Source organism: Alosa sapidissima, chromosome 1, assembly GCF_018492685.1.
Source record: "Alosa sapidissima isolate fAloSap1 chromosome 1, fAloSap1.pri, whole genome shotgun sequence".
Taxonomy (NCBI): Eukaryota; Metazoa; Chordata; class Actinopteri; order Clupeiformes; family Clupeidae; genus Alosa; species Alosa sapidissima.
This window is the reverse complement of record NC_055957.1, coordinates 27,042,292-27,069,881: the sequence shown is the minus strand read 5'-3', so window position 1 is coordinate 27,069,881 and position 27,590 is coordinate 27,042,292. Positions and strand designations below refer to the sequence as shown.

Sequence of the window (27,590 nt, the reverse complement as noted above, 5' to 3'; positions counted from 1 at the left end):
CCCTCACCACCAGCGCTGTGTCCATTATTAGGTGTGGCATATGGTCGACAAACACACATGGTCCGTGGATGCAAGGGCAAAGACACTACTCTGACTGTCTTAGGTTTACCACATCACATCACTGGCAGGTTAAGCCAGTTAAGTAGAGCTACCTTCAGTATCAGCATAGAGTCAATACAGCATCTGCATACTAATAATGTAAAGGTGTAGCCTATACAAGGAATTTTGTCTCTGCATTTATCCCATCTGTGAATTAGTGGTCACATAGAGCAAGCACATAGCCTAGAAATCTAGATGCACCCTAGCGGCAGCAAATTACATTTGCTTCCAGGGCTAGTCTAGCAACTCTCCGTTGGCTTGTGAGCTCGAAAAATTAAACTTCTATCAGGCCAATCAAATCGTGTATAGAGTCGTTAGGCGGGCTTAACATAATGATTGATGTCAGAGTTGCAACGGTTTGGCTTGAATTCCCTGCTACTTGAAAACAAAGAAGATGGATGTTGCTGTTGGCCAACAGTGTGACACGAGTTAAGCTTGTTTTAAGTTGGCAAAAGTTTGAACTAGCCAACTAGCTCTGCTGGTGGGAAAACGCATGGGACTCAGCGCTGTCCTATTGCGTGCAGAGGGAATTTGAAAGACAACCGATTATCCCGCCCCTCGGACTGAGCACTGCGAACGGTGAGTGCCCAGACCCTACATTTTAATGTGGGTCTGGCTCGTCAGGCTAGCAAGCACACACTAACCCGGAGCAGTGAGCTGCCTTGCTACGGCGGTGCTCAGGGAGCAGTGAGGGGTTAGGTGCCTTGCTCAGGGGAGCTTCAGCCGTTCCTACTGGTCACGGTTCGAACCCTCCAGTTACAAGCCCGAAGCCCTGACCAGTAGGCCACAACTGTCCCTAATAGGCCTGCTATATTTGCACATGAAGTTACAGAATGCTGCACACTTGATGTAATTAGCACAACTCTGTGTTGAAGCACAACATATGCATCTTGTGTTAAGGTAGACAGAAAGCAGATTCAGATTTTCAATCTATCCACAGCGTTTCAATTTCTATTCATTCTTATGAACATCCTGTGATAAACTTGGCATGAAGATTAGGCTTGAAGTCTCGATTAGGGAAGCACACTATAGCCTAGGACATTTATTATGAAGTTTCACTGCTATAAGGTGCCACTTTTAATGTGAAAGCTTGTCAGCAAAATGTTACCGGAAAGTCTTCCCTAATTTTACAATGTTCACTGTGATTGGATGGCATTGCTCTGTAGGCTATGCAATTAACTTCCTGTTTGTGTGCTTTCGCGTATCGTATGGCGAGACACCGGCTACTACTAACTACACGTGTAGAGTCCTTTAGGTTTATAACTGGGTGTTTTGTTTTTATTTGTTGGACTGTCAGTGCACCGAAATATAGTAGCGACATTCTAATTCGAGTTAGAGTGTTTCGTCTGTAGCCTGACATCAGAAATTGACATCAGAGGTAGGGGAAGAAGACAGAGGCTTCAGCGTATGTTAACTGTTATTTCATCAAACGTGAACAAACAAGGTAATGACAAGATAGAGAACTTGGGTATGTTTAATTTTGAGCTTGGTTTTGAGTGTATAGCCTATTATGTTTTAATCACTCATAAAGCCATGCCGATCTGGATGGTGTGTGAGGAAGCAAGCATCAACGAGTTAGTCGAGCAGTTAGGCTACATGACAGTTTTTTCTGTCTCCTGTCAGGATGGAGTATCTACCTAACTCCAATTCGAGATACAAAGACGTGGAGTACTGGGACGAGCGATACAAGACCGAACAGAGTTTCGAATGGTTTGGAGACTTGTCCAGATTTCATCACTTACTCCAGGGTCATGTCGACAAAGAAGATTCCATATTAGTTCTTGGTGAGTCAACGTTATAGCCTACAGAAGAACACTATGAGATCAAGTCTACCTGTAAGCAAAAATGTGTGATGATCCTTTGGGTAAAGGTTTGTGTCTTGTTAAGCACTGGATCTTGAATTCACTGATTATGGGCCACATGAGCACACACAAATTGATGGGGTTTCCCAGGTCCCATCACATATGACATAACCATCAACAGATTCAAGGCATCTTGTTGTGAAAAAACAAAGTTACAAATCATGATTATCACACAAGGCGTAACTTGTGTTAGGGCGGTGTCATTTCACTCCATTCATATATCAGGGGTGGTCTTGGGCCTCAGACCCCCTGGGCCTGGGCCCGTAGGCCTGTTCAGTAACTAATCCCTGCCTAGAAGTAGTGGGCTTTTGAAAGCTGTCATTTAGTATGCTCAACATGCCAGCATTGTCATATTTGCTTAATATTATAGAAATGGTTGGTGGTTGTGGGTGAAGAGAATTTCTTTGTATAATGTTGAGGGAGAATATCTCAAGACTTATTGTGGTAGCCTATGCAAATTTTCTTTATGTATTTTCTTATGCACAACTAATTACTGCCTGCCCTCGCATGCTCACTGCAGTATTGTCGTCCTACTGTAGAAGGAGCATCACTGAGCACTACTAACTGTGATGATGACTAGCCTTTAGCACCCCTCCCCTCTCCCAGCACCTGATCAATGACTATGACTAACAAATGTGGAGAACTGCACCTATTGGCTAAAATAAATTATACCTTTAACTGATGATTTTGGATCTGGATGGAATCAAACACACCCAACATATTTTTAAGGTTGCTGTTGTTCAGATCAAAGATTTTGATTGGCTGTAAAGATTATGCCTTAACCCTTATGCTCTTAGATTCTCAGCCATTCACATGTTTCACATGTGTAGGAATCAGTGGATACTTTGTGTCTGCTGTTTCCAAAACCAGCCAGGCTATAAAGCTTGAAGCCTCTCTGACTCATTGTCATGGTCAGTTTTGTTTCTCTGTGCATACAACTGTGGCAAAAATAGCGTCCAGTTGGCTCCTGGTCCAAGTACACCTGTATACCTGCAGTGCAGCCATGAGCTTGGCCTGAGGTTTTCTCCCAGTGGCAGAGGTCCTCTGATTACTTTAGTTACCGAATTACCAGGGGAAATCTGTAGCATTCAACAGTCCCACAATTACACCCCTCCTTTCTGTGCTTTAGAACCAGCTTGTTGATTGGCTAGAAGTGATTGTTTCACATTTACACTGCCAGAGGCCGGGTATACTACTAAACTTTAAGTACAGAGACAACGAAATGCAGTTTGTGTCTAACCAGAAGTGCAAAAAAAGCAGAAAAGTGCAATGTGATATACAGTAGGTGGTGCATAAACAGGACAAAAGATGCAGTGTAGACAGTAGTAGTATACAGTTGTTTTCAGAAGGTGGTTTAGAGTAGTATACATTAAATATAAGTATGTGTGCAGTGTATTAGCAGTAACCTTATAAGAGCAGAATAAATATGGCTATGTAATATGAACACTGTATGAACAACATGTACAGATGCAATGTAGAGGCAGTACCATTAAGTAAGAACAATATAGATATATGCTGTGTATTAACAGAATATATTACCGAAAAACTGAATAAATATGGATAATTAGTATGAACCATAAAAACAGATATGTACAGCTATGTGCAGTATGGTAACAGTACCATTGTAGTGCAGAAACAGTTACATTATAATAGTATTAAGAATAAGTGTATGTGCAGGATGAAGAGCAGTAGAATATGTATACCATATTTTCCGGTTGTGTACATGAGTATACCATATAAGTCGCTCCTGAGTATAAGTCGCATCAGTCAAAAAATGCATCATGAACAGGAAAAAAACATATATAAGTCGCACTTCTTTAGAAATGTATTTCACAAAATCCAAAACCAAAAACAGAGACTATGTAACTGGATTATTGAGGCCAAAAAGATTTATGTTAATGAAGACGAAAGAGTAAAGGCAGCCAAGAAGAGGGCAGGAAGGTAATTGCAAAGCAAAAGATTCACTGAAAGAAAATGCCATGTGGTACACCAAAATGTATCTAAAATGTGGAGAATACAATGCAATCAAGCATTTTTGGCAATGTGGAGTCACAAGCTGGCAGCAGATTAAATGCTCATGAGAGAGAAAAAGATGCAGTTTTAGACGAGACTGCAAGCCAGGCTATAGGCCTATAGGCCCGACGGTAATTGTAAAGCAATTTACAAAATATTCACTGAACAAAAATGCTGATATGATACATGAAAATTTTGCTACAAATGTGGAGAATGCAATGCAATCAAGCAATTTGGGCAATGTGGAGTCACAAGCTGGCAGCAGATTAAATGCTCACGATAGAGAAAAAGACGGTTTTAAAGGGATGTGACCGAAGCTGAGGCAAGCCAGGCAATAGGCCTATAGGCCCGACGGTAATTGTAAAGCAATTTACAAAAGATTCACTGAACAAAAAAGCTGATGTGGTACATGAAAATTTAGCTAAAAATGTGGAGAATGCAATGCAATCAAGCATTTTGGACGATGTGGAGGGACAAGCCGACAGCAGATTAAATTCTTGAGAGAGAAAAAGATGCGGTTTTAAAAGGACGTGCAGACCGAAGCTGCAGCAAGCAGGTGATATTTAGAAATTTATTTCACAAAATCCAAGACTAAGAACAGACAGACTATGTAACTGGACACATTGAGGCCAAAAATATTGAGAATTCTACAGGGAATGTTGAAGACGAAGGAGTGAATAGTGGCAAGAGGCAAGCCGAAGGCTGCTGACAAGGGCCTGTAAAGCAATTTACAAAAGATTCACTGAACAAAAATGCTGATGTGGTACATGAAAATGTAGCTAAAAATGTGGAGAATGCAATGCAATCAAGCATTTTGGATGATATATTGGCACAAGCTGGCAGCAGAACAAATACTCGCCGAGAGAGCGAGAGAAAAAAAGATGCACATTTAAAACCAGGGCCTAAATTTCAGCGCGGGATTGCGGGTATTGCACATAAATTATTACTAAGTATTGAGCATAGGCGTACTAATAAAAGTCCCGCAACTCTAGCCATCATAATGTGAGAAATTCTCACACATTTTACAGCGCTGTCTGACATTAATCTAATAATGGAGCGGCCTGAATGCAGGACTATTGACTGGACGGACCAACTCTGACTTCAATTGAACCCCATGCAGACACACGTGTGCGCGCAGGACCACTTTGGGGGTGACTCTCTCTTTGCTCTCTCTCTCTCAGCAGGATTTGTCACTGCTAAAGTCAAATTATAGCCTAGGTGCTTCAACATCAACCGCTATCGACAGGAAAGGAAAACAAACGTTTAGCGATCAGGAACCGTCAGGAATTTTGCAAACACAGAAGCATGACAGCCTATAACGCGAGAGAACATGGATGTGTTCTCCATGAGGAACGTTATAATCGATTGCGGACGTAAACATACAGCTAAGCGCATATAAGGCCTACTTTCACTTTCTGTGCGTATTCACGTGAAAGATAATTAGTAGCAAAACAGCGATCAAGAAACAATACACGGTAGGACTATTATTTTCTGGAGCCGGACTTTTACACCTCTGCCGAATAGTCTTCTTTCTTTCTCTTTCAATAGTCTTAGACAACGTCTGCATTATTCTGTTTTTGTATGAATCCACAGCACTTTTTCTTACAATAACACCTCTCCTGTACACTACACACACACTACCATGTACACTACACACATACTACCATGTACACTACACACACACACTCTTATGTACACTACACACACACACACTCATGTACACTACACACACTTACTACCATGTACACTACACACACACTCTCATGTACACTACACACACACACTCATGTACACTACACACACACACTCATGTACACTACACACACACACTCATGTACACTACACACACACTCTCATGTACACTATACACACACACACACACTCATGTACACTATACACACACACACACACTCATGTACACTACACACATACTACCATGTACACTACACACACACACTCTTATGTACACTACACACACACACTCTTATGTACACTACACACACACACTCCGATGTACACTACACACACACACTCATGTACACTACACACACACTACCATGTGCACTACACACACACACACACACTACCATGTACACTACACACACACACTATTATGTACACTACACACACACTCCCATGTACACTACACACACACTCCCATGTACACTACACACACACTCTTATGTACACTACACGCACACTCTCATGTACACTACACACACACACTCATGTACACTACACACACACTACCATGTACACTACACACATACTACCATGTACACTACACACACACACTCTTATGTACACTACACACACACACACTCTTATGTACACTACACACACACACTCTCATGTACACTACACACACACACTCATGTACACTACACACACTCACACTCATGTACTCTACACACACACTCACTCTCATGTACACTACACACACACACTCATGTACACTACACACACTCACTACCATGTACACTACACACACACTCTCATGTACACTACACACACACACACTCATGTACACTACACACATACTACCATGTACACTACACACACACACTCTTATGTACACTACACACATACTACCATGTACACTACACACACACACTCCGATGTACACTACACACACACACACACACACTCCGATGTACACTACACACACACACACACTCATGTACACTACACACACACTCTTATGAACACTACACACACACTCTTATGAACACTACACACACACTCCCATGTACACTACACACACACTCTTATGTACACTACACACACACACTCTCATGTACACTACACACACACACACACACACACACTCATGTACACTACACACACACACACTCATGTACACTACACACATACTACCATGTACACTACACACACACTCTCACGTACACTAGACACACACTCCCATGCTATAAGATCCTTACCTGAGAAAAGGCTGCTCTTTGTACCCTGATATTCTTCCAAATGTAGTTGAATCTTGTGAACTCTAGAGGGCACTGTCGTGTCATAAATAAATGCAGTGATGAACAACAGTGCTGTCCCATGGTGTCCTTGCTCATGCTGTGTTCATTTCCTTCCTTACTGACGTCCATTTGTTTCCATTGTGCCAGGATATTCACATATCTTGAACACCTAAAACATTTTTTGTGATGCTAGACGTACTACTCATATGTGTCGCTCATGAATCTGCCACAGCAACTCACTAGCCTTATTGCTTAGTTGTTTTTTTTATATTATATACTTTTAATTACTTTTTCTGCTGTTAGTGAATTGTGTGTGATGTCTGTATGCTTGAATTTCCCCTTGGGGATCAATAAAGTATCTATCTATCTATCTATCTACCTACTGTATCTACCTATCTACCTATCTATCTATCTATCTATCTATCTATCTAGCCGATATTGGAAAATGGTAAGAATGAAGCACTGATCATAGCAGACTATTCATGCAACTAATTTATCCAAATACAAGATCAGCACGGATTGACATCCACATGATTTTATTCAAAGCAATGGACAGTGCAGATTATTCAGTGTTGAAATAGTCAAATACAGGTACATTTGACTATTATATAAATGTTATGCCTTGTTGTGTATTTAGGGAGATTCCATGTCACCCCTGAAATATTTCACAAGTTAATTAGTGCAGTTGAAATGGTTTAATATATTAGACAGGAAGAACTGGCAAGATACTGTGCAAATAGGAGGATATTTCCAACGCATTACAACTGTATCTGCAGTTCTGCCATCTACCCCTAGGGGTCAGTGTAGCTGCAGCATGCACTTTATTCTCCAGCAGAAAGGCAGGTTATACAGTGCCTTCATGGCAGCACTTGAAGGGGAAAGGGGGAAGGGTAGGACATTGTGTCAGAGATTGACAGCATCGTGCCACCCAACTCGTCTCTGAGGGCAGCAGCAGTGCTGGAAGTCCTGCAAAGTCTCCCTCATCACTTTTTTTTCACTTTTCCAAAAATGGACTTGCCTAACTGCAAGTTATTATGCTCTCCCTCATACAGGTCTAGCTGTAGCCACTGACCAAATGGTGAGCGTGTGACTATAATTTTGTGTATTGACTGCTGTGTTGTGTTTGATGTGAAAGTGGTATAGATCTGTTAAGTGTGCGATTGCCTCTCTCCCAAAGTTCTTCATTTCAGTTGACGGAGCACAGCTCTCCCTGTGCTTTGTTGGAAGTATGAGGGTACTTGCCACACAGACACAGGCTACACTTCTGCGCTGATGACTTATGTTCATTATGGTCATCCCCATCACCCACTGACACATGCGTGCATATGGAAGGCCTATAGCTACAGCTAAACATAAACAAAACACGTGTCACACTGACACGGGCAGTGGCTGGTCTAAAGCTGTCACAGGGAATCCTTCAGCCTGTGTTAGAGAGAGAGAGAGAGAGAGAGAGAGAGAGAGAGAGAGACTATGGACCATGGAAAGAGGAGGGAGAGGGGTGTAGAGTGTGAAAGAAAGATGGTGAGGCAGAGTCAAGGATGGGGAGTATGTGAGAGAGGCAGAGAACGAGAGGTGAGGAGGGAATATTGCGAGAAAGAAAGACTGGGAGGCGGTAGGGAGGAGAGAGTGATTGAGCTCCATCTGAATGCTGGCCCACAGAGGACTGTGTAAATGAGTAATCAGTTTGCACCATGCACACCAGTGGAGGTCATTTCCATTAGCGTAGTAATTGACTGTTCAAGGCCCCACTGCCCAGCGTTGTGGAGAGAGAGGGAAGGAGGGGGAGCAAGAGGCTGCAGAATGCTGATGAGCACTGTTGTGATTTGTTCCCCTTCTCCACTCTTGTCTTTGCCTCTCCTTTTGCGTCCCTGTTTACTGCTTCTGTCTTTGACTTTCTATGGCTCCGCTGAGACCTGGTTCTCTGTGTCACTGGCTGTGCTGTTGTCCTTCTGGCCTATTGGCTTTGCCTTCTTTCTTTCTTTCTTTGTCTTTTCCTTTGGCCTCTTTTAATTGATGTATGTCTATAAGGCGGGGATCACATTAGCCAGCGGCAAGCGGCAGGTTTTCTATTGCTCTCTATGGTTCGGCAGCGGAACGGTGGCAACGCTGGCGTAACACTAGCGTTGAAGAAGCTGAGCGTTGAACTTGGTTCAACTTTCAAAGCGCAACGGGAGTATTCAAGTGTATTCAATTGTCAGTTAAGGCAAACCGTTTGTGTTACCATAGGAACGAGATAGAACTTATTATGGTCTGTGCGTTGTGCTAGGCTTGCAGCTGCCGCTTGCCGCTGGCTAATGTGATCCCTGTTTAAACCTGGGTATCCTGTAATACTGTTCTCCTGTCACACACACACACATCCACACATCCCCCTACATGTTCAGTCCCCCCACCCCATGACGTCAGATTCACTTGAATTCTTCCATGGCTACGGGATGTCGGGACCTAAGACTGCTGCTGGCGAAGTCAGAATTTCTATTTAACCTTCAATCATCAAAATGTTTAATTCACTGAGTTTCATGGATAGGTGTGTTGTTGCTCAGAGCGCATTGCATTCAATGAAGGAAGAATGCTCTGTTTTTCTGAGAATTTGTGAACTTGTTGACTCAGAAAAATGGGGAAAGCATTTTTTTATTATTATTAAGTGAATACACTTCTGTAGTAGTGTATTCTACAGTCGTACACTTAGTAGCTTGGGATGCTCCGATCACAGCTCTCAGAAACCTTAGCCATGAGTACTCCGTAGTAAAGGCCTTGAGTGGTAGGATGGAGACGAAGTGAGAAACAAACATTCGCGGAACAGAGGCGCAGGAGATCTGGCGGGGTTGTCGTACTGACTTGGCGATGTCTTCAAAGCCCCTCCCTGGCGGGAGCCCACTCCGGTCGGCCCTCTCAAAATGATGCCCAAGAATCAGAACCCGCCTGCCAGTCACTGAGCTGCCGTCTGCCGATGCGACTCCGAAGGTATTTCTGGCGGACCGAAGCAGTGAAACTGAGCCAATGCTCCAACTGCGACGGCACAGCTTTCCAGGATAATAATCTGGAAATGAGCTTTTTCTGACACTTTCAGTTCTCCACAGACTAGCGTTTCTTGTTTTTTTTTTGGCTTTATGGCAGTGTTTTACTTTGCTCCTTAAAGATACTAGCCTGGCTCTGTCCGTCTACGTACTTCCGCTCAATTTCATTTCGCTTCAGCAGTAGACTGGCATAGATGTGCATTCAATGGTGTCTTGAAAAACCCATCGAGAGCCACCAACCAACCAGAGAACAGAGGGCATGGCTGAGAGAGATTACGTTTGAGCGCATTACCAAACGTTAGTGATTTGGTTTAAGGAACTCGAATGATTTTAAACAAGTGTCCACCCACCAGGAAGAAGACGTTTGCCAATGACACTTGGCCAGACTATTTGCCTGAAGAAAAGCGAAGTCAAGAGTCTAGTTTACGAGGCTATAAAGGTACAGCCCTTGATTGGGATCCATTACACTTTTTTGCATTCAGCAACATTTTCTTCACGTTTCTCTTTATGAGTGTGTGCTCAGAAAAGAAAACTCCAGTGCTGCTGCACAGTCTAGTTTTGTAAACAGGAAGCAAACAAAATGGCATGGACCGAACCATACACTGTTCCATCCAAACAAAAACATTTCAACGAGGGTGTAATTGACATTTGAGCTCGCCAATCATCCTTTCACCACAGTTATGGATTGTGCCTTTAACTTTTTTGCAGGCCCTAATGGAGGTTGATTCAGCGTGAGGCACAGCTGAAGCAGTCTGCCGAGGTCTGTTCGTCCCCCTGGAGTGCAGCTGCTGCTGCTGCTGCTTCTGATGTTGTTGACTCACTCGCTCCATCAGATGTGAGCGCGCTGGTCTTAACCAATCCATTGATTTATCGATTCAATTAGGCTTACCTCTCGCCCCTAACTGAGTGGGTAATCTGTGTTTAAGGCCTTATGAGGAACAAGTAGGGCTCTTACCCTGGACTCACATCAGCTCCAAACGCCAGCCAGACGGGCAGATCGATGTTTTTATACCCAGTGGTGCTCATGACTCAAGCAATGGCTGTCTGTTCTGGAGCACTGTGGTTTAGGGTTAGTTTTGCAATCTCTCTCTTTCTCCCTCTCTCTCCTTCTCCCTCTCTTTCCCTCTCTTTCCCTCTCCCTACCTCTCTCTCTCTCTCTCTCTCTCTCTCTCCTTCTCTCCCTCTCTGTCTCTCTGTCTCTCTCTCTGTCTTTGTATCTATCTATGTGCCTGCTTACCTTTGATATATCTATGACCTGTGTACAGTGTACAGGTCCACAGTGTACACTGTGTCAAGGCCTGATGGGCATTCGTTGGCATATGTTCTGAGTGTGTGTGGTGTGTGTGTGTCACCCCTCACCCATGTCTGACCCCTGCTGTCGTAAGTGCTAACATCATTTAGTAGCACGCTCTCTGGTGTATGGCCAAATGGTTTACGGCATGGCCAGACAGGGTTTTTTGTAGCCTATGATGCTGATGCTGGTGTTGTTGCCGTGGGCGACAACAGTGATAATGATAGTGGTGATGGTCATCACGATGATGCTGATGCTGCCGTTGTTGCTGTGGGCGACGTAGACGATGATGGTGGTGGTGGTGGTGGTGATGATTGTGGTCATCACCGATGATGTAACCATGACGATATGCAGCTGAGACACCACTTGCGGCGTTCGGTGTGTGTCCGTGGTTTTTGAATGTGTGTGTGAGAGTACTAGCGTTCTGTGAATACTGCCTGGAATCACCCATCATTGGATTTAAAGAACGGTCTCTCTCTCTCTCTCTCTCTCTCTAAGAGGCCTCTGCGGTTGCCGTAGCCCCGGGCTTGCTGAAACATGCCTAATGCATCGAGAGGGTTCTTGATGTTCTTTTTCTTCCCACTCTTCCCTTCGCTCTCTTGTCCTGTTGGTGTGGAGCCTGAGGGAGTGACCGTCCTGTCTCCATTAGTCTGGTCAGCGCACAGCTTCAGCACTTGCCCACACAAGTGCGTGTGTGTGTGTGTGTGTGTGTGTCCATACTTTGTCCATGTGAAAGGTATTGTATGTCCATGTATGTGTGAGTATTTGTGCCTTGGAGTCTGAGTGTTTTCTCAGTGTCTCCTTAGCATCTGGGCCGCCCCTTGCGGTTGAGCAGTAGACCCTGTTCACTTTTCTCCCACATCAAGTATTTCCCTCAGCCTCCCCTAGCCTTGATGCACCTCGCGCAGTCTAACGCTGCAATACATTCCTTTCCACTGCGATTGCAGATATAATCAGAAAATCAAACCCCTCCTCTCAGCTTGACTCTGCTCCAACCGCTCTGCTGAAAGCACGCCGGCCTGACATCATCCACTCCCATCTCACACTTGGTCAAAATGTCTGTCATCTCTGGCTCTGTTCCCCAGCCCTTGAAAACTGCTGCTGTCACGCCCATCCTCAAGAAACCCAGTATAGATATACATCTACACTCAGTCACTACAGTACAGACCTAAAATCCTAGAAAAAGTTGTTGCCTCTCAATAGTGTGCCCACTTGACCACCAATAGCCTTTTATGACCCCTTCCAATCAGGTTTACCTACCTACAGTACCTGGATTAAGAATATGTGTGTGTGTGTGTGTGTGTGTGTGTGTATGTTCCTGCATGTGTTTGTGAGTGTGTCAGCAAGTCTAATTGTTTATATATGTGTGTGAGTGTGTCAGCAAGTCTAATTGTTTATATGTGTGAGTGTGTATCACTCCCTCCTACCATTTGAGCAGCATTGCAGCCTGTGGTTGTGTGAGCTGACTTATGAGTGCTTGTCCATGGCTATGGTGGAGGCCCTGGAGCAAAAGGACCGGGCAAGTGTTGAAAGGTTGCCCCCAGTCCGGAGTAGAGGAATGCAGAGTGCAGAGATGTGCTGTGTTTGGTCTTGGCTCACTGTCCTAGACTGTAAGTAAGTATATAAGTATATATACTCTTTTGATCCCGTGAGGGAAATTTGGTCTCTGCATTTATCCCAATCCGTGAATTAGTGAAACACAGTGAGGTGAAGCACACACTAATCCCGGCGCAGTGAGCTGCCTGCAACAACAGCGGCGCTCGGGGAGCAGTGAGAGGTTAGGTGCCTTGCTCAAGGGCACTTCAGCTGTGCCTACTGGTCGGGGTTCGAACTGGCAACCCTCCGGTTACAAGTCCAAAGCGATAACCAGTAGGCCACGGCTGCCCACAGACTGTCGTAGCTCTGCCCCAGCTCTCTGGATGGGTTAACATGGCTTTGAGCTCTCTAGATGGGTTAACATGGCTTTGAGCTCTCTGCTCTGTTGTGTTTGTCCGAGACTTTAACAATGACATCACTACAGCACACATGCACACAAGCACTCGATAGAGTGATGTGCCTGCTAAACTTAGAGGGTTTGCCTCATGCGTCAGTGTACCTACAGGTCCACAGATGTATTTTGGAAGCATGAAGTCAGTCCGTGGAGAGATGGAAAGCTTCCGTTCCATCCACAGGTTTCCACCACGCGCCAGGCTAGCCATTCCTGGACTGTGTGCTGGCATGCATCTCCACTGCACCCAAAATAGATCTCCTGTCTGTCACAGACGCTGACACTTTGTCTCTTTTTTTTTTAGTTACAGCAGGTTATTGTGAAGAGAAATTCTCTTGTCTGATCATGTTTGCGTTTGCTCTGTTCATACTGGTCTTCCCCAGATAGGGTTGACCTGTGGTCAATCTGAAACAGTGACCTTGATGTCGGGGCATCCGAGGATCACCGATCGTGTCACATTCATGCAGTGTGGAAAACTAACTTGTGACAGGTGGAAAACTAACTTGTTTATGTGCAATGGGTTTTGTCATGCATGGACAAGGTCACTTCATTTGTGCTGGACTGGTGGTAAAGTGCTTGTTTGCATTTGTCATTGAGTGTGTATATATGTATGTCCCTGAGTTTATAGAGGAGAAAGTGTGTGTGTGTGTGTGTCTGTGTGTGTGAGAGAGAGAGAGAGAGAGAGAGAGAGAGAGTGTGAATGTGGAGTATTAAAGGGACAACCTCAGGTTCGTACCTCTTTCTGTGGTGGTGTTTGTGAACTCTTCTTTGTATGTGTGTGTATCAGTCTGCATCTGTGTGTGTGTGTGTGTTTGAGTGTGTGGAAAGGTGAAATGCCTCGGGGTTTGGATATCAGTGCTAATGGGTATCTCCTGGTTGAAGGTCTTCTTCTCGGATCCTTTTTTTCCGCAGTGTCAGAGCTGCCCCCACTTCTCTCCTCTGGTCTGGCTGTGCAGAAATGCTGACGGGATGGAAAGAAGGCGCTAGAAGGCGGTTGCCCCCTCCCTTTGAAGTGCCGGCAGGCGGCAGGGCAATTGATACCGGCAGGGGCTTCTTCTTGGCAGCCGTGCGACCGTGGCACCTGACCCCAAAGCCATGCCACCCAAACCCCCCCCCCCCCACACACACACACACACACACACACTCCTCCACTCACTTACTCCCCACCTTCCTCTCTTCTCCTTTTCTTTTCTCTGGCTTTTGCTTTCTCTCTCACTGGTTCTCACTCTCTCTATCTATCAATCTTTTTTCTCATTCTCTTTTTCGCTCTTTCTCACTCTCTCACCTTCTCTCTCTCTCTCTTTTGCTCCCTCCCTATTCTCTCTCTTTCTCTCTCTCTCTCCATCTTTTTCCATCCACCCTCATGCCACCACCCCCCGCTGCTGTCCTGCAGGCTTGCCGGCCGTCGATAAGACTTTGGCTGCCCTCCACTGGGAGAATGTTGAGTGGTGGTGGTTTTGGAGGAGGTGGGGGGTGGTGGTGCAGAGCTGCTGTCAGGTTGTTCTTCAACCCCCCCCCCCCACCCCTCTCCTCTACCTTGCCCTCAGAACAGAATTAACTGTCTGAATAAATTAAAAAGGCACCGGTCTTGGCTCCACCAGAAGGTGCTAAGTCTTTCAGCTAAACTCTTCTTTTTTTTTTTTTTGGAGCTCACATTTCCTATGCCAGAAAGACTTCTGCTCCCTCGTTTCTAGGAAAGCAGAGCGGAATGATCTGGAATCTGGTCTAATGACCTGAACTGCTGCTGAGGGGTTCGCTCAATTCATTTAATCTCATGAGCTCTGCTCACTGAGGGCTGGGTCTCCCTTACAGCATCACCCTGCAGCACAGGAGCACCTCTGTCTCTGTGTGTGTGTGTGTGTGTGTTTGTGTGTGTGTGTGTGTGTTTGTGTGTGTGTGTGTGTGTGTGATTTACCAGTGTGGAGTGACTGCAGATGTCGAGCACAGAATGCAGTCGATCTAAGGTGTCTGCTGTGAAGAAATATATGTTTGTAATTGGAAAAGAGAATGAGTGGTAGAGAGAGAGAGAGGATGAAGGAAAAATAGTTCAATATTGTCTTTGTTCAGAAAAGGATTTGATTGTTGTGTACCTAAGGCATCTTAAAGAAAGCTTTATTGCTATGTTGCTAAAGAAAGGAGAGAAAGAAAGAGCACAAGGAGACAAGTAGAACCTGCAGCTTAGTGCTTTGCAATACTGTATGTGTGTGTCCTCTAGGGAGTATGTAGGGGGATCAGAAAGAGAAGGATAGAGTTACTGTATGCTGTGTATGAATGAGTGAGAGTAGCGTGGGATGAATGAACGGGTAAACAGATGAAAGTGAGGGCTCGGCAGAGAGACAGGGAGGGGGTTTGTTTTTCCATTTGTCTCTCTCTCTATCTCTCTCTCTTTCTCTATCTCTCTCTCTCACTCTCTCTTTCTCTACCTCTCTCTCACTCTTTCTCTATCTCTGACTGCCCTGCCCCTACCCTGTTGCTTTGTTCCTGCTGTGGTGTCTGGCAGCTGATTGGCTGGTTGGTGCGAGGGATGGCGATGGTGGTGGAGACGGAGTGTGTGTGTGGTGGGTTATGGGGGGCATTTGGGGGTGCTTGGGAAGGAGGAGATACTGCAGTCAGTTGGGGTTAACCCCCATCCCTCCCTCCTGTACTGCTGCTGAAACTAATGAATGAGTTTCCTCTCTTCTCAATGAAAGTGTGTGTGTGTGTGTGTGTGTGTGTGTGTGGGTCTGCTCCACTTCTCGCCGCAGTCCCCCTCCCATTCCTCTTAACTCATGTACATGCAGGTCATGTGCGAGTGTGTCTCTATGTATTTTTGTGTGTGTGTGTGTGTGTGTGTGTGTGCTGTGAGGGAGAATGTCTGTGATTGCATGAGCCAATGGAAACCTCCGCTCTGCTCGTTGTGCTGGGGAGATGTCGTGCCCGGCATACTAACTGGGTTTCCCGGGCAACGGCGCTGAAATGATGGATAGGCCTGCCTCCGATAAACAGAGCAAAGGTGTGTGTGTGTGTGTGTGTGTGTGTGTGTGTGTGTGCACCCTTCCACGTGCACGAGAAGATAAAAGCCCTTCAGAACGCCACACCAGAGCAGAATGCAGCCAGGAAGTGTTCCGCTGCAGAACACTCCACACAGTCCAATCGAGTGCACCATCACTGGGTGCCTGCAGAATCTCTCATTGCCTCGCAGCACCTTGCATTGTATTTGCATGCAAATTTATGCCAGGTGGGAACCATGCACCAGAGCTATGCACTGGTGTTGTGTGTACAATGCGAATACACATTTTTATACACATTGACACACATGTGCACGCACACACACGCACACACACACACACACGCACACACACACACACATACACACACAGAGACTCGTTCAGAGCCCCAATGCTGACATCTCTGCTCATCGTTAGTGTCGTCTCAGGAGAGTTCTAGTCAGTTGGCATGGTTTCATCCTGTGCGTGTCTCTCGGTGACGGGGGACTTTACCATAAGCCAGCGCCTCCCCCCTCCTTCCTCCTGCTTCCAGGAATAATGGACCTGCTTTAAAAACCAGCACCACACTCTACTGCTGAGATTGGCCTTGACGCAGAGAGAGAGAGAGAGAGAGAGAGAGAGAGAATGTTAGAATGAGACAGATAAGAGAGAGGCAGATCGGGAGGGAGAGGGACCGTTGGGAGCTCTAGGAGTTGAATTAAGCAAGAAAAGAGTGAATGAATGAGAAAGAAAGAGAGAAAGAGGTAGGGAGAGAGAGAGACGTAGAGGGACGTGGTGTGGAAGCAAAGCGGGTGGGGAATGCACATGAATGAGGCAGAGTGAGTTGGGAATCACTGGGGTGGATACATCTGGGGCTGTGTGTGTGTGTGGGGGGTGGAGTAGAGACTGTAATGCAGCACTGAGGAGTTTTCTAGAACTCAGAAGCCCTGATGACTCATTCCAACTTGGACTCTCGCACACACACACACACACACACACACACACACACGCCAGACCCGGCGGCAGACACAAATTCACTGACGGGCATTACACCTTTCCAGGGGGGGCACGGGAACTTAAATTGATCACGGTAGTTTAAGCTTACACTTGACAAAACATTCTAATATGAAAATATAGATGCAATTGTTTTAAAATGGTGCAGCTCATTTAAGAGAGCCCCGTGCGCAGGGATGGAGAGAGAGAAAGCGAGAGGGGATATTGCGTGTTAGAACTGAGATGCGTGTGGAAAAAGTAGACATGCTGTTGAGACTGGAGCTAGTCATATTCAAAATAATGCAAAAATAAATCTGCAGATAAAACCAAAATCCTCGTTCATTTGCTAACCATATTCAGATAGAGTGTTAGGGAGTTAGCCCCGAAGTTAAGGATAACTTCGGACCTGGAGTGGTAACAAGCTCCCTGTTCTCCGACTAGGTCAGAAGAAAAAACAGTAAAGGTTAACGCTATCAAACAAACCCAGAAACTACTAGGCCTACTTATACTAACTACGATATGAGATAGGCCTATGGCCTACCTGCGAGCCGATAAGCCATATTTGTCATCGGATGACCGGGGTTAGTGCAGAAGTGAAGTAGACTGCGCCACGTAACCTCCTCTCCATTTAGGTGATGGGCTTACCTAATGTTCCTGATTGATTAGCTACGGAATAATACAGATTTGACAAGTTTTATTTGCTACTTGCTAGATTGACAAACGTATATTATAGGCCTACATTTGTTCAAAATCAATCTTTGGGGTTGGTTGGTGCAGCCAAGCTTGTCCTGGGCGGGCACAGATGACTTCCAGGACGGAACTGGCCCCCCAAAGCCCCCCCATGACGCCGGGACTGACACACGCACACACACACACACACACACACACACACACACACACACACAGAGCACACCCCATTGTGTTCCATTACAAACTTTAACACAGCCACATTATTGGAAACAGAAGCAGGGTTGATGGAGGTCTGTGCATGCAACGGGGAGCACCTCTCCTGCTATGCACCAAACCTCTCTCCTCTCCTTTTACTCCCTCTCTTCCTTGTCCTCTTTTTTAATCATCTGTTCCTCTCTGCAGTCTTGTCTTTCTTAATCTCCTTCTAAACCCTTCTCACATTCTTCGTCTCATCCTCCTCTTCACGTCTCCCTCTTTACTCGTCTTTGTCTGGAAACGATGCGTGGGGGAAGAGAGAGATCCTCCGCCTCCATGATTAGTTCTACCGTTTCTTCCCTGTCTTCGCCCGCTTCTCAACTGAGAGCAGAAACCGCTTCAGCAGATTGTCTGTTTCCAACGCGGCGTCCGTCTCCGTTCACCTCACTGCAACTCTGCGTTTGTGCACATATTGTCCTTTTGGAGACAAACGGCGTGCCAGTGGGCTATCTCTGTATTGGCAGCCCAGTTAAAAGGCCACATGAGTAACAATATTTAAGTATTGATTTTCTGCCATCCGTCAGCATCTATCATTTGGCCCCCGACTGCATTCCCTTTCAGATCTGTTCAAACGGCAATGTGATGTGGTGTGTGTGTGGGTGGGTGGGTATGTGTGTTTTGAAATGTGCTTGAAAGAAAAAGTGTGGTCAAGTTAACAGGCTGAAGCCGGGCTAATTGGCTTGAGTGGGCAGTGTCACAGAGGTACAGCGTTTCCCTGTGAAATCCCAGGCTGAGCAGCTTAAACAGAGAAGAGCTGGGAGTTTTGATTATGCCTGACCAAGAAACATCAGATGTCAAACACATCTCTGTTGTTTACATAATAACATATGTACACTACCAGTCAAATGTTTGGGCACACCTACTAACTAATGGGTCTTTCTTTTTTGAGTTGTAGACCTAAATTCAAAACTATGAAATAACACACGTAGGGTTATGTAGTTTTTACATAAAAATGTAAACAAAGCAAAATGTTTCATAAGGCTCTTCAAAGCCTGAACTCTGAATTTCACACCCTCGGCATTTTGTCAACCAACTTAAGTTAAACACTGACACTGGGGATAGTTTTCCAACAGTCCTAAAGGTGTTCCTACCAAGCAGCAACATTCAATATCAACCAACACAGAAGTTCCAAAACCTGCAGTACCTCGAACGTCCATTGGAGGCTGGCTCCAAGAGTGAGTCAATCTCCATAGAAACCCTTAGTTCTTCAGTGTCCCGCCGGCGGGACGGTTACCCCCTCCCCCACCTCCCTCCAACATTCTAAATCAATTGTATGCACCATATTACTGTGTAGCATAGTAATGTTATACACCATTTTAAAGCTTTGACTCTTGGGAATCCAAAAATGACAACTTTATTCATGTACAATCTGTGTAGTGCTTTACATTCTCAGTTTAATCTTATTATGTCTCAATTAAATTTGATCCAAAATGCCCCCCTCCCCCTCCTCTGCTTTTAGTGCTACCCTGACTTCTGGCTGCAGTGTAGCTGCAGCACAATAAGTAGATGCAACATATTGGGTACTGAAATATTCACAATAATCCATAGAAATTGAATCTTCATGTTGTATTATCCAATATTAGTTGTACAGATGTATAGTCTATCTTATACACACTCATTGAACCAACAAAGTAAATGCAAAAATAGAGACTTTTTTGTAATTATTCCATATTTTGTGTAGTCAGTCTATATTAAATCACCTGACATACAATCTAAATAGTCCACAAGAAACCTCAGTGTTACCTTTCATTTGAGACCAGGATTATGCTTCTACACAAAGGGGTTTATGTGCAGTAAGCATTTGATTGTCAGTATGCATTTTGGATGACAAAAAGTTCAATGGGGAGTTTCCATAGGCATTTTACAAAACGCATGAGCATATCTTGGCAAATAATGGTCTAAAACACTCATATTTTCATTCTATATTGATCTACTTTTGCACACAGCTTCACAAGACCTGGTGCTAGGGCTCAGTTTCTAAGGGATATCAAGTGACCTAGAGGGCTGAAATGTGGTCAGTACATCACACAGTTATTTTGACTACAGTTTCTGAGCTTTCTATAGAGGTCCAACATTTGATGGTAGGCCCCAAAAGAGGTGGGAACAATGCCCTTGTAAATAGACAAAGTGCAATTTCAGGCAAAAACTTGACATTTTTATTGAGATCCATGTGGTTAAAATGTCCAGCTACAGAAATGGATATACTTATAGCCTGATACGAAAAATGGTTTTGGACTTTAAAATTATGTTCCCTGTTCAAGACAACAGTGAACAGTTGTATCTCATCTCATTAAGCGGTAGATTCCATCGAAATTGCATTTAATATCCTATTGTGTCACGGCATGTGTTTGCACTTCTCTGCCTGCCTGCCACTGTTGATCAAAGTCAACTTTGCCAGGGAACGCACGGTACGTACCCAGCCAGTACCCCACATCTGCTCATTCACACGCTGCCACTACACATCTCACACATCTCTCGTGTGTCATTGCCCCCCCCCCCCCCCAACATTGCCTCTGTAGCGCTCTTCTACTGCTGGAGGTAGACTGTGATGTGGGATTTGTAGGTGTCACTGACTGCGTGTGTCATTGTGGACTGGTCCGGGGCCAGCTGGTGGAGGGGAGCGGGCAGCTGAGTTGGCCATGGGTCAGGGTCCAGTGGGAACGAGTCATTGGCCCTGCTGCTGGTCAGACAACAGGATGGCAGAACATAATGGAATAAAAAGGACAACACAAACATCTCTGTGTGAGAGAGAAGCACACAAGAATGAAGCACGCACACACACACACACACACACACACACACACACACACACACACACACACACACACACACCACACACACACACACACACACACACACGCGAGCCGTTGCAGTACTGTATGATGCATGATGATCTGTCTGGTTTTTGTTTTTTTTCCCTTCAAATACTACTAACCACCAGTACAACTAGAAATGCTTTGGCAATACAAAGTGAATTGTTGTCATGCCAATAAAGCTCTATTGATTTCAATTAAATTGAATTGAGGGAGAGGGGATTGTTGTTAAATTCTCGAATGTCGAAAGGTTCCTGAAAAAAGGAAGTTACACAATGCTTTAATGAAACTGAGGGTCATTTATGAAAAGTTGAAAACCTAAACATACCAAAACTAAGTATACGAGTCTATTTAATATTTTCGGGAGTTTCAACCCAGGTCCAATCTAAATTGGTGTACCCAGGGCATAAGTCACCCAATTTTGACACCTTGAGCCTGTAGCAGCCTGTGGATTTATCCCAGGATTTGGATTGGCTTTAAGTAACACCACACACACACACACACACACACACTCTCTCTCTCTCTCTCTCTCTCTCTCTCTCTCTCTCTCTCTCTCTCTCTCTCTCTCTCTCTCTCTCTCTCTCTCTCTCTCTCTCTCTCTCTTCACTGTCCTGTCTCAATAAAGGCATAAACAAAAAACAAAAACAGGAATCTGTGTGTTCAAGGGCCAGTACTGTGAGCAGCTGTGGTGAGAGGTGTTGAGAAGGGTTATGATGCCAGTGCCACACCTATGCCACATACCTACACAGCCCACAGGCACATCTGTTTGATGAGAATGCCCTGGGTACGAAATCACACACACACACAGTCAGACGTGTCATTGTAAACCATGGTCACACAGATGCTACTGAAAACACATACACACGTGTTGAGCAGTCACACTCTGTTCTTTTGGCCAATTTGGCAGCTGGACCTCAGTTGGCCTCGAATGTGCCTCAGTGGAGGCTGGAGCAGCCGTTCTTTTCACAGATACAGACACACACATACACACACATATATTTTCAGGCAGACGCCCTGACAGGGGAGGCCCACTGCAGGGCAGTCCCAGTTCCAGGTCACCGCTGTGGGGTAGGGCTGGTGCCAGCTGCCCCGTCTGTGACCGAGCTCCAGGCCCTGGCGTTGACGTTGACTGTTTGTTTTATTTTGATACAGGAGTGCGCATGTGTAGACTGCTTGTTGGTAATAGATGGTGACAGTCACAGAGTAGACGAGGTTTTGCTCACATGCCGACACGTGCACTAGACACTCAGGTTTGGGTCATTACGGCAGGCTTTCTCGCTTTCTCTTTCTACATTCATCTTCACTATCAGAGGCCTTTGGTTTGGGTTAGGAGTTTCAAACTCTTTTAGCCATGGAATTGATTCCAGTGATGTTTAACCCAATTTGCTGAAAAAGAGAGAGAGAGAGGGATTAGCAGTGAGATGGATAACTCTTTACAAGGAAAGATGGGACTGTGCAGCTTAGAGAAAGTAGGCCTAGATCATGCAGAGATGTGTGTGTGTGTGTGTGTGTGTGTGTGTGTGTTTGTGTGATTGGGTTCCCAGTATAAATTTGGTCCAGGTACTGTCTCACTGTTGTCATATTAGTTATCATGAGGGTTTTGCTTTTGAAGTTGGCTTTGGTGAGCGGCCATCTGTCAGTACACACTTAGAAGCGTAAGGTCTCGGAGCCGTCATGTCCTGTGGGGCAGCAGGGCTTTCAGGGGAATTGAACAGAGTTGACCGCTTTCATCTCCCTCCTCAGGTCTCTCTCCTCTCTCTCTTTCTCTCTCTCTCATTATCCCTATCCCTCTCACTCATTCACTTTCTCCATCATACTTTTTGTCAAATACATCCACCTCTTTCTCTCTCTCTCTCTCTTTCTCTCTCTCTCTCTTGCTCTCTCTGTCTCTGTGCCCCCCCCCCCATCAACCTCTCTCTCTACTTTGTTCTCTGCCTGTGTGTTGTCAGTGCATCAAGTCAGGCTTTACATAATAGGCCTGGTTCATATGTAGGCTACATTCTCCCTTTAGATACAGTTGATCTAGCTGAGCTGATGTGTGCTCTCCTTGTACATTATTTACATTTACTCATTCAGCAAGCCTCTTATCCAGAGTGACCCGCAGTACAGTAGAGAACCCGGTAGGCCTGCTTATCGCCTTCATTGCCTTTGTCCACCGTGGGAATCCAACCCACAACATTAATGGTGCCATTGATGTCAACAGTTGAGAAAGTGGAGCACATAGCACATAGAGAAATAATGACTACTTTTACATGGACACAGTCGGAGTAAGAAATAATGCAGGAAAGTCCTGTCTTTATGTAGGTGCATACACCTTAATAGGAGCCTGATGTCCTATTGGAGTTTTTTGCAGCATTTTGTACTATGCACTGTAACATGATGGGGGATGTAAAATGGTTATTCTATAAGCAACACATGTAAACACCGCAATTGAAAAATTGTCTTATTTAGAATAAGTTCAGTAGTCAATTTAGTCAAATTGTTGCCCATGTAAACATAGTGGTTACTTTTCTGTGTTTCTTACCAGGGCTCAGTTAACTATAGGCTATACGGTCCACTTTCTCAGCTGCTGGAATTGACACCAATGCCACCATTAAGGCTGTGGGTTTGATACAAATTACTGTATGGTCGTAAGTAGGCCTACAATGTGTGTGTGAGTGAGAGAGATTGAGAGGTGTGCATGTGTATGTGTATGTTTTGTCTCAGTGTGCTGGGCAGAGTGAGTCATTCTGCCTGCTGTAAGAAACACAGCCCTGGTCACTTGCTCTGCGCCTCCCCTGTGCCACCCAGCGCCCGGCTGGCTTACTGTGACCCAGCTCTGAGTTGTGACTGCTGCGGCCATCTGGGTACGAATGCAGATGCTGTGACCAGAGGACACCTGTCCAAGTCTCCTGCTGTGGTTGGTCGCGTCAGAGTGGCATTAAAGAACAGGCTTCATCCCCTAGCACTAGCTGCTATCTCTGTCTGCACATCTATGGCATCTGTGTGTGCATAAAGCTTACAGTATGTGTTTAAACAAATGTATTGTATGTGCATGTCTCAATGTGTATGTTTGTGAGTGTGAGAAAAAGGGTTTATCTGCAGCATATCATTTTTGTTGCTTATTCTGTCCATCTTTAGCCCCTCCTCCGGTGGGCAAACGATTGCCCTCATGTTTATTCTGAGCCGGTCCCCCACTGAGCATGTTTCCTAAATCCTCCTCTCCTCCTCCTCCCCTCCCTTACCCCATCTCCCCTGCTTCCGCTTGCTCTTTCTATTCCTCTTCATTGCCTTCCTTTTCCCCCTCATCCCCCTGTTCTTCCTCCAGACCAGCAGCATCAGTGGCCCAGCTTGTGGGATTGTTTACATGTAGCTGATGGGCTGTAGCCGTTGCTCTGTTAGCAGTGTTGTGCTGTGGTCTGGGCCGTCCCTATGCTAACGTTAGGCAGCCTGCTACACTATACATCCACACATCCACATCTGTGTCCACTGCCTGCAGGGCCATTATATATACTGTACATACCTGATGGAGCGCTAACTCTTTCTCAGTCGATCACACTCTCACTCTTTTTCATTGTCTCTCTCTTCCTTGCACTGTCATCACACTCCTCATACCTCTTTCTCACACTCTCTCAAATCCCTCCTCTCCTTCTCTCTTCCTGTTCGACTTTGAAGATTATTTATTTCTCTCTCCTTATGCCATTGCCTTTCTCTCACTCTATACCTTTTCTTTGTAATAATTTCTGTATCCCTGTCTTTTTTGTCCCCACTCTTCTGTTTTGCTTGATCTCCTGGTTTTACACCACCCCCCGCCCCCCTCCGTCTCTGTGAGCTGTTATGTAAGTGCTCCACCAGGGCCCTGTGCTGTGAACATGGGGCGGTGTTCATCCGAGCTGAGCACTGGGGACCCACGCTGACGCAGCACAGCACTGCTGTGACCTGGGGGCCCTGGCGGGGCCGACCCCATTGCATTCTCACCAGCCCCCACAGCTCACCTGGGTAGCTCTCTCTCTCTTTCTCTCTCTTTCTCTCTCTCTCTCTCTCTCTCTCTCTCTCTCTCTCTCTCTCTCTCTCTCTCTCTCTCTCTCTCTCTCTCCATGTGTGTGTCCTTAAAGGTTTGGGTCTACATTAAGTCATCTTGAGCTTTAGAATCTCCCCACCGCCAGAGGGTGAGGCCCTCCCCATCCACCCAGTTGATATTGACCTCAAACATGACCACCACACTTTCACAGCTGTATGGGCCTGGGCACACTGAAGCTCCACGGCAAGCTCAGCTGCAGCAGCAACATCAGTAGTGAATGATGCGCTCATCTCTTCTCTCACCGTTCACTAGTCTCCAGAGTGATGCAGCCACTAAGCTGAGCTGCATTAGTTAGAAGCAAACCTAACAGTTACATGCAGGTCTGTTAGTGTGTGTGTGTGTGTGTGTGTGTGTGTGTATGTCATGCCATGCAAGAGGTGGAGTGATGATGTAGGATGCAGTATGGAGCTTCTCCCTATGGAGAGTTGAAGTCACAGTGTGTTAAGCAGCGGAGATATTTTTGTGCTGTGTTCATGTTTTGTCGCTAAGTGACGTTTCCGGACGTGCGTTTAAAAATGTATGTGCAAAGGCTGAGATTGGGGAGTGAGAGAGAGAGTGTTTTGTGTGATAAACTGTGACAGCGATGGCTTCATCAGATGGGGACTTGTGTTTGTGTGTGTTTGTGGTATATTATTTTGTTCAAACAAATCTTGAGTGTTTTCTTCTTGTCTTGACATTGCAGGGTATCAAGCGACTGTCATGATGCTATGTTTGTATGTCTGGTGCATGTGTGTGTTCAAAAAGAGAAAGGAAAAGTTAGAGCATATCCTGCGTTTCACATTTTTTTTAAAGCTCAGTTAAGTTTCCACGCTACTTACTGTTCTCTCTCTTTCTCTTTCTGTCTCTCTTTCTCTCCCTTTCTCTTCTCTCTCACTCACTCCTCTCCATCTCCATCTAAACAAACACACACACATAGTGCCCTCCACATTAATTGGCACCCCTGGTAAAGATGAGTACATTTATTCTGAGAAGGAAAAAAAATTGTTAATAAAAATTTAACAAAAAATGTAACAAAACACATAATTGTTTACACCCCAAGAAAATCTAACAAAATGTAACTATAGTAGCAGGGGAATAAAAAACACTCTCAGGTGTTTGGTTTTATACCATAGAGCCTATTCCTATGCATTTGCCACCGGCCAAGATAACACTTTACCCCATTCAATCCAGGCACTTCAATTCCCCTCGACCCCCTTCAATCCCCCCTTCAATCCAAGCACTAGGACTAGTTGGGCTATAAAGCTATGGCACTACTGACCACATAACAAAGATCAAATAAAGACCATACAGGACTATGCTGCATTCATACACAGTACAACTGCACCAAATTAAAGTATCATCCTAGTGGGGCTGAGCCAGATGACCAAAGAACACAGAAGAGGATTAACAGCACTGTAGCCAGGCCCTGGGAACGTGATGACCAGATCAGTCCATGGGGTGTGACTTGCCATTTGGCCACCTGGCCAAATAATGCCATTGTCTATTTATCTGGATGTAATCTTTCTGGTTTTTGCCAAACAGTCATTTTCAGAGTGGATGTATCACCTTATAAAACAATAGTTAAGAAAGTCAAATCAAATGGAACTGTTACAGACTGCCTGGAAAAAGTCTCATGTCTATCTTGGCCCTACGCTCAGAGAAGAAGGGCATTAGAGAGGGGAAACAGATTCCCTAAGGATCACTGTTGGAGAGGAGCAGATAGCAGTGTTGTAGTCAAGTCACTATGCCTCGAGTCCGAGTCCAGGTTCGAGTCCCCAGTGTTCAAAGTCTGAGTCGAGTCCACTACTCATCCGAGACAAGTCCAAGTCGAGTCACTATTGATCCGAGTCGAGTCCCTATTGATCAAGTCGAGTCCAAGTCCAGCACTAAAGTAAGCATAGCCTACATGTCGTTCCATTTTTTCCCATTGCAGATGAAATCCTTAAAAGCAAAACGGACAATCTTCTGTCTCCATGCAGGGGTGCCACCACTTGTGTGAAAGTAGTATTGCCAAATTTCTTGCCAAACCCAATGTGTTGTATTTATTATATCGGAGAGAATACCAGACCAGCCATACCATAGCCTATAGGCCTACTCATAATAAATGAGCAATCCACATCCCAATCACACAGGCCATTAAGTCACATTATGCTGTTACTGATTGCTGACAATTGTACTCTGTAGGCAGTGTTGTAGAAGTTCATACTTCACAAGAGCTAGATGGACGTTGGAGTAGGCCTATTTTGTAAGAGCTAGTGTGGATCATAAAAGGGCCTCCCCCGGGCATTTTTAAAAAAATTCTGGCTGTTAAATAGCCTACACAATTTTAGCGCAGTTTGGGAGGGACAGAAACAGGGCAGGGCCCGTCTTGGTAGCTTCTTTCTGACTCCCGTGACGTAAACACAGGCTACATGCAACTGCATAATGTTATCATTTCACTGACACTATGGAGACATATTTCACGTCAACAATGGAGATGAAAACTAGCTTTCAGTTAAGGGAGATGCAGATCATCTGCCTAATTAATTTATTTGCGCAACAGGCCACATTCTACGTTCATTTCAGCGACATGAGTGAAAAAAATGTT

General features: G+C 45.2%; 1 protein-coding gene across 3 annotated transcripts in view; it reads left to right on the top strand.

The window, feature by feature from the left end:
• The first annotated feature begins 1,255 nt into the window (after nucleotides 1-1,255).
• The window catches only part of ece2a (endothelin converting enzyme 2a), a 125,531-nt gene continuing 99,196 nt past the window's right edge, over nucleotides 1,256-27,590 (top strand). The window contains exons 1-2 of one of the 3 annotated variants that reach the window (XM_042108590.1): nucleotides 1,256-1,567; nucleotides 1,723-1,883. In XM_042108590.1, coding sequence (XP_041964524.1) covers nucleotides 1,724-1,883 — 160 coding nt within the window. In that variant the 5' untranslated portion in view covers nucleotides 1,256-1,567; nucleotide 1,723. Of the gene's footprint in view, nucleotides 1,568-1,722; nucleotides 1,884-27,590 lie in introns of those variants that run through there. The other 2 variants (XM_042108589.1, XM_042108591.1) reach the window with 2 other exon arrangements.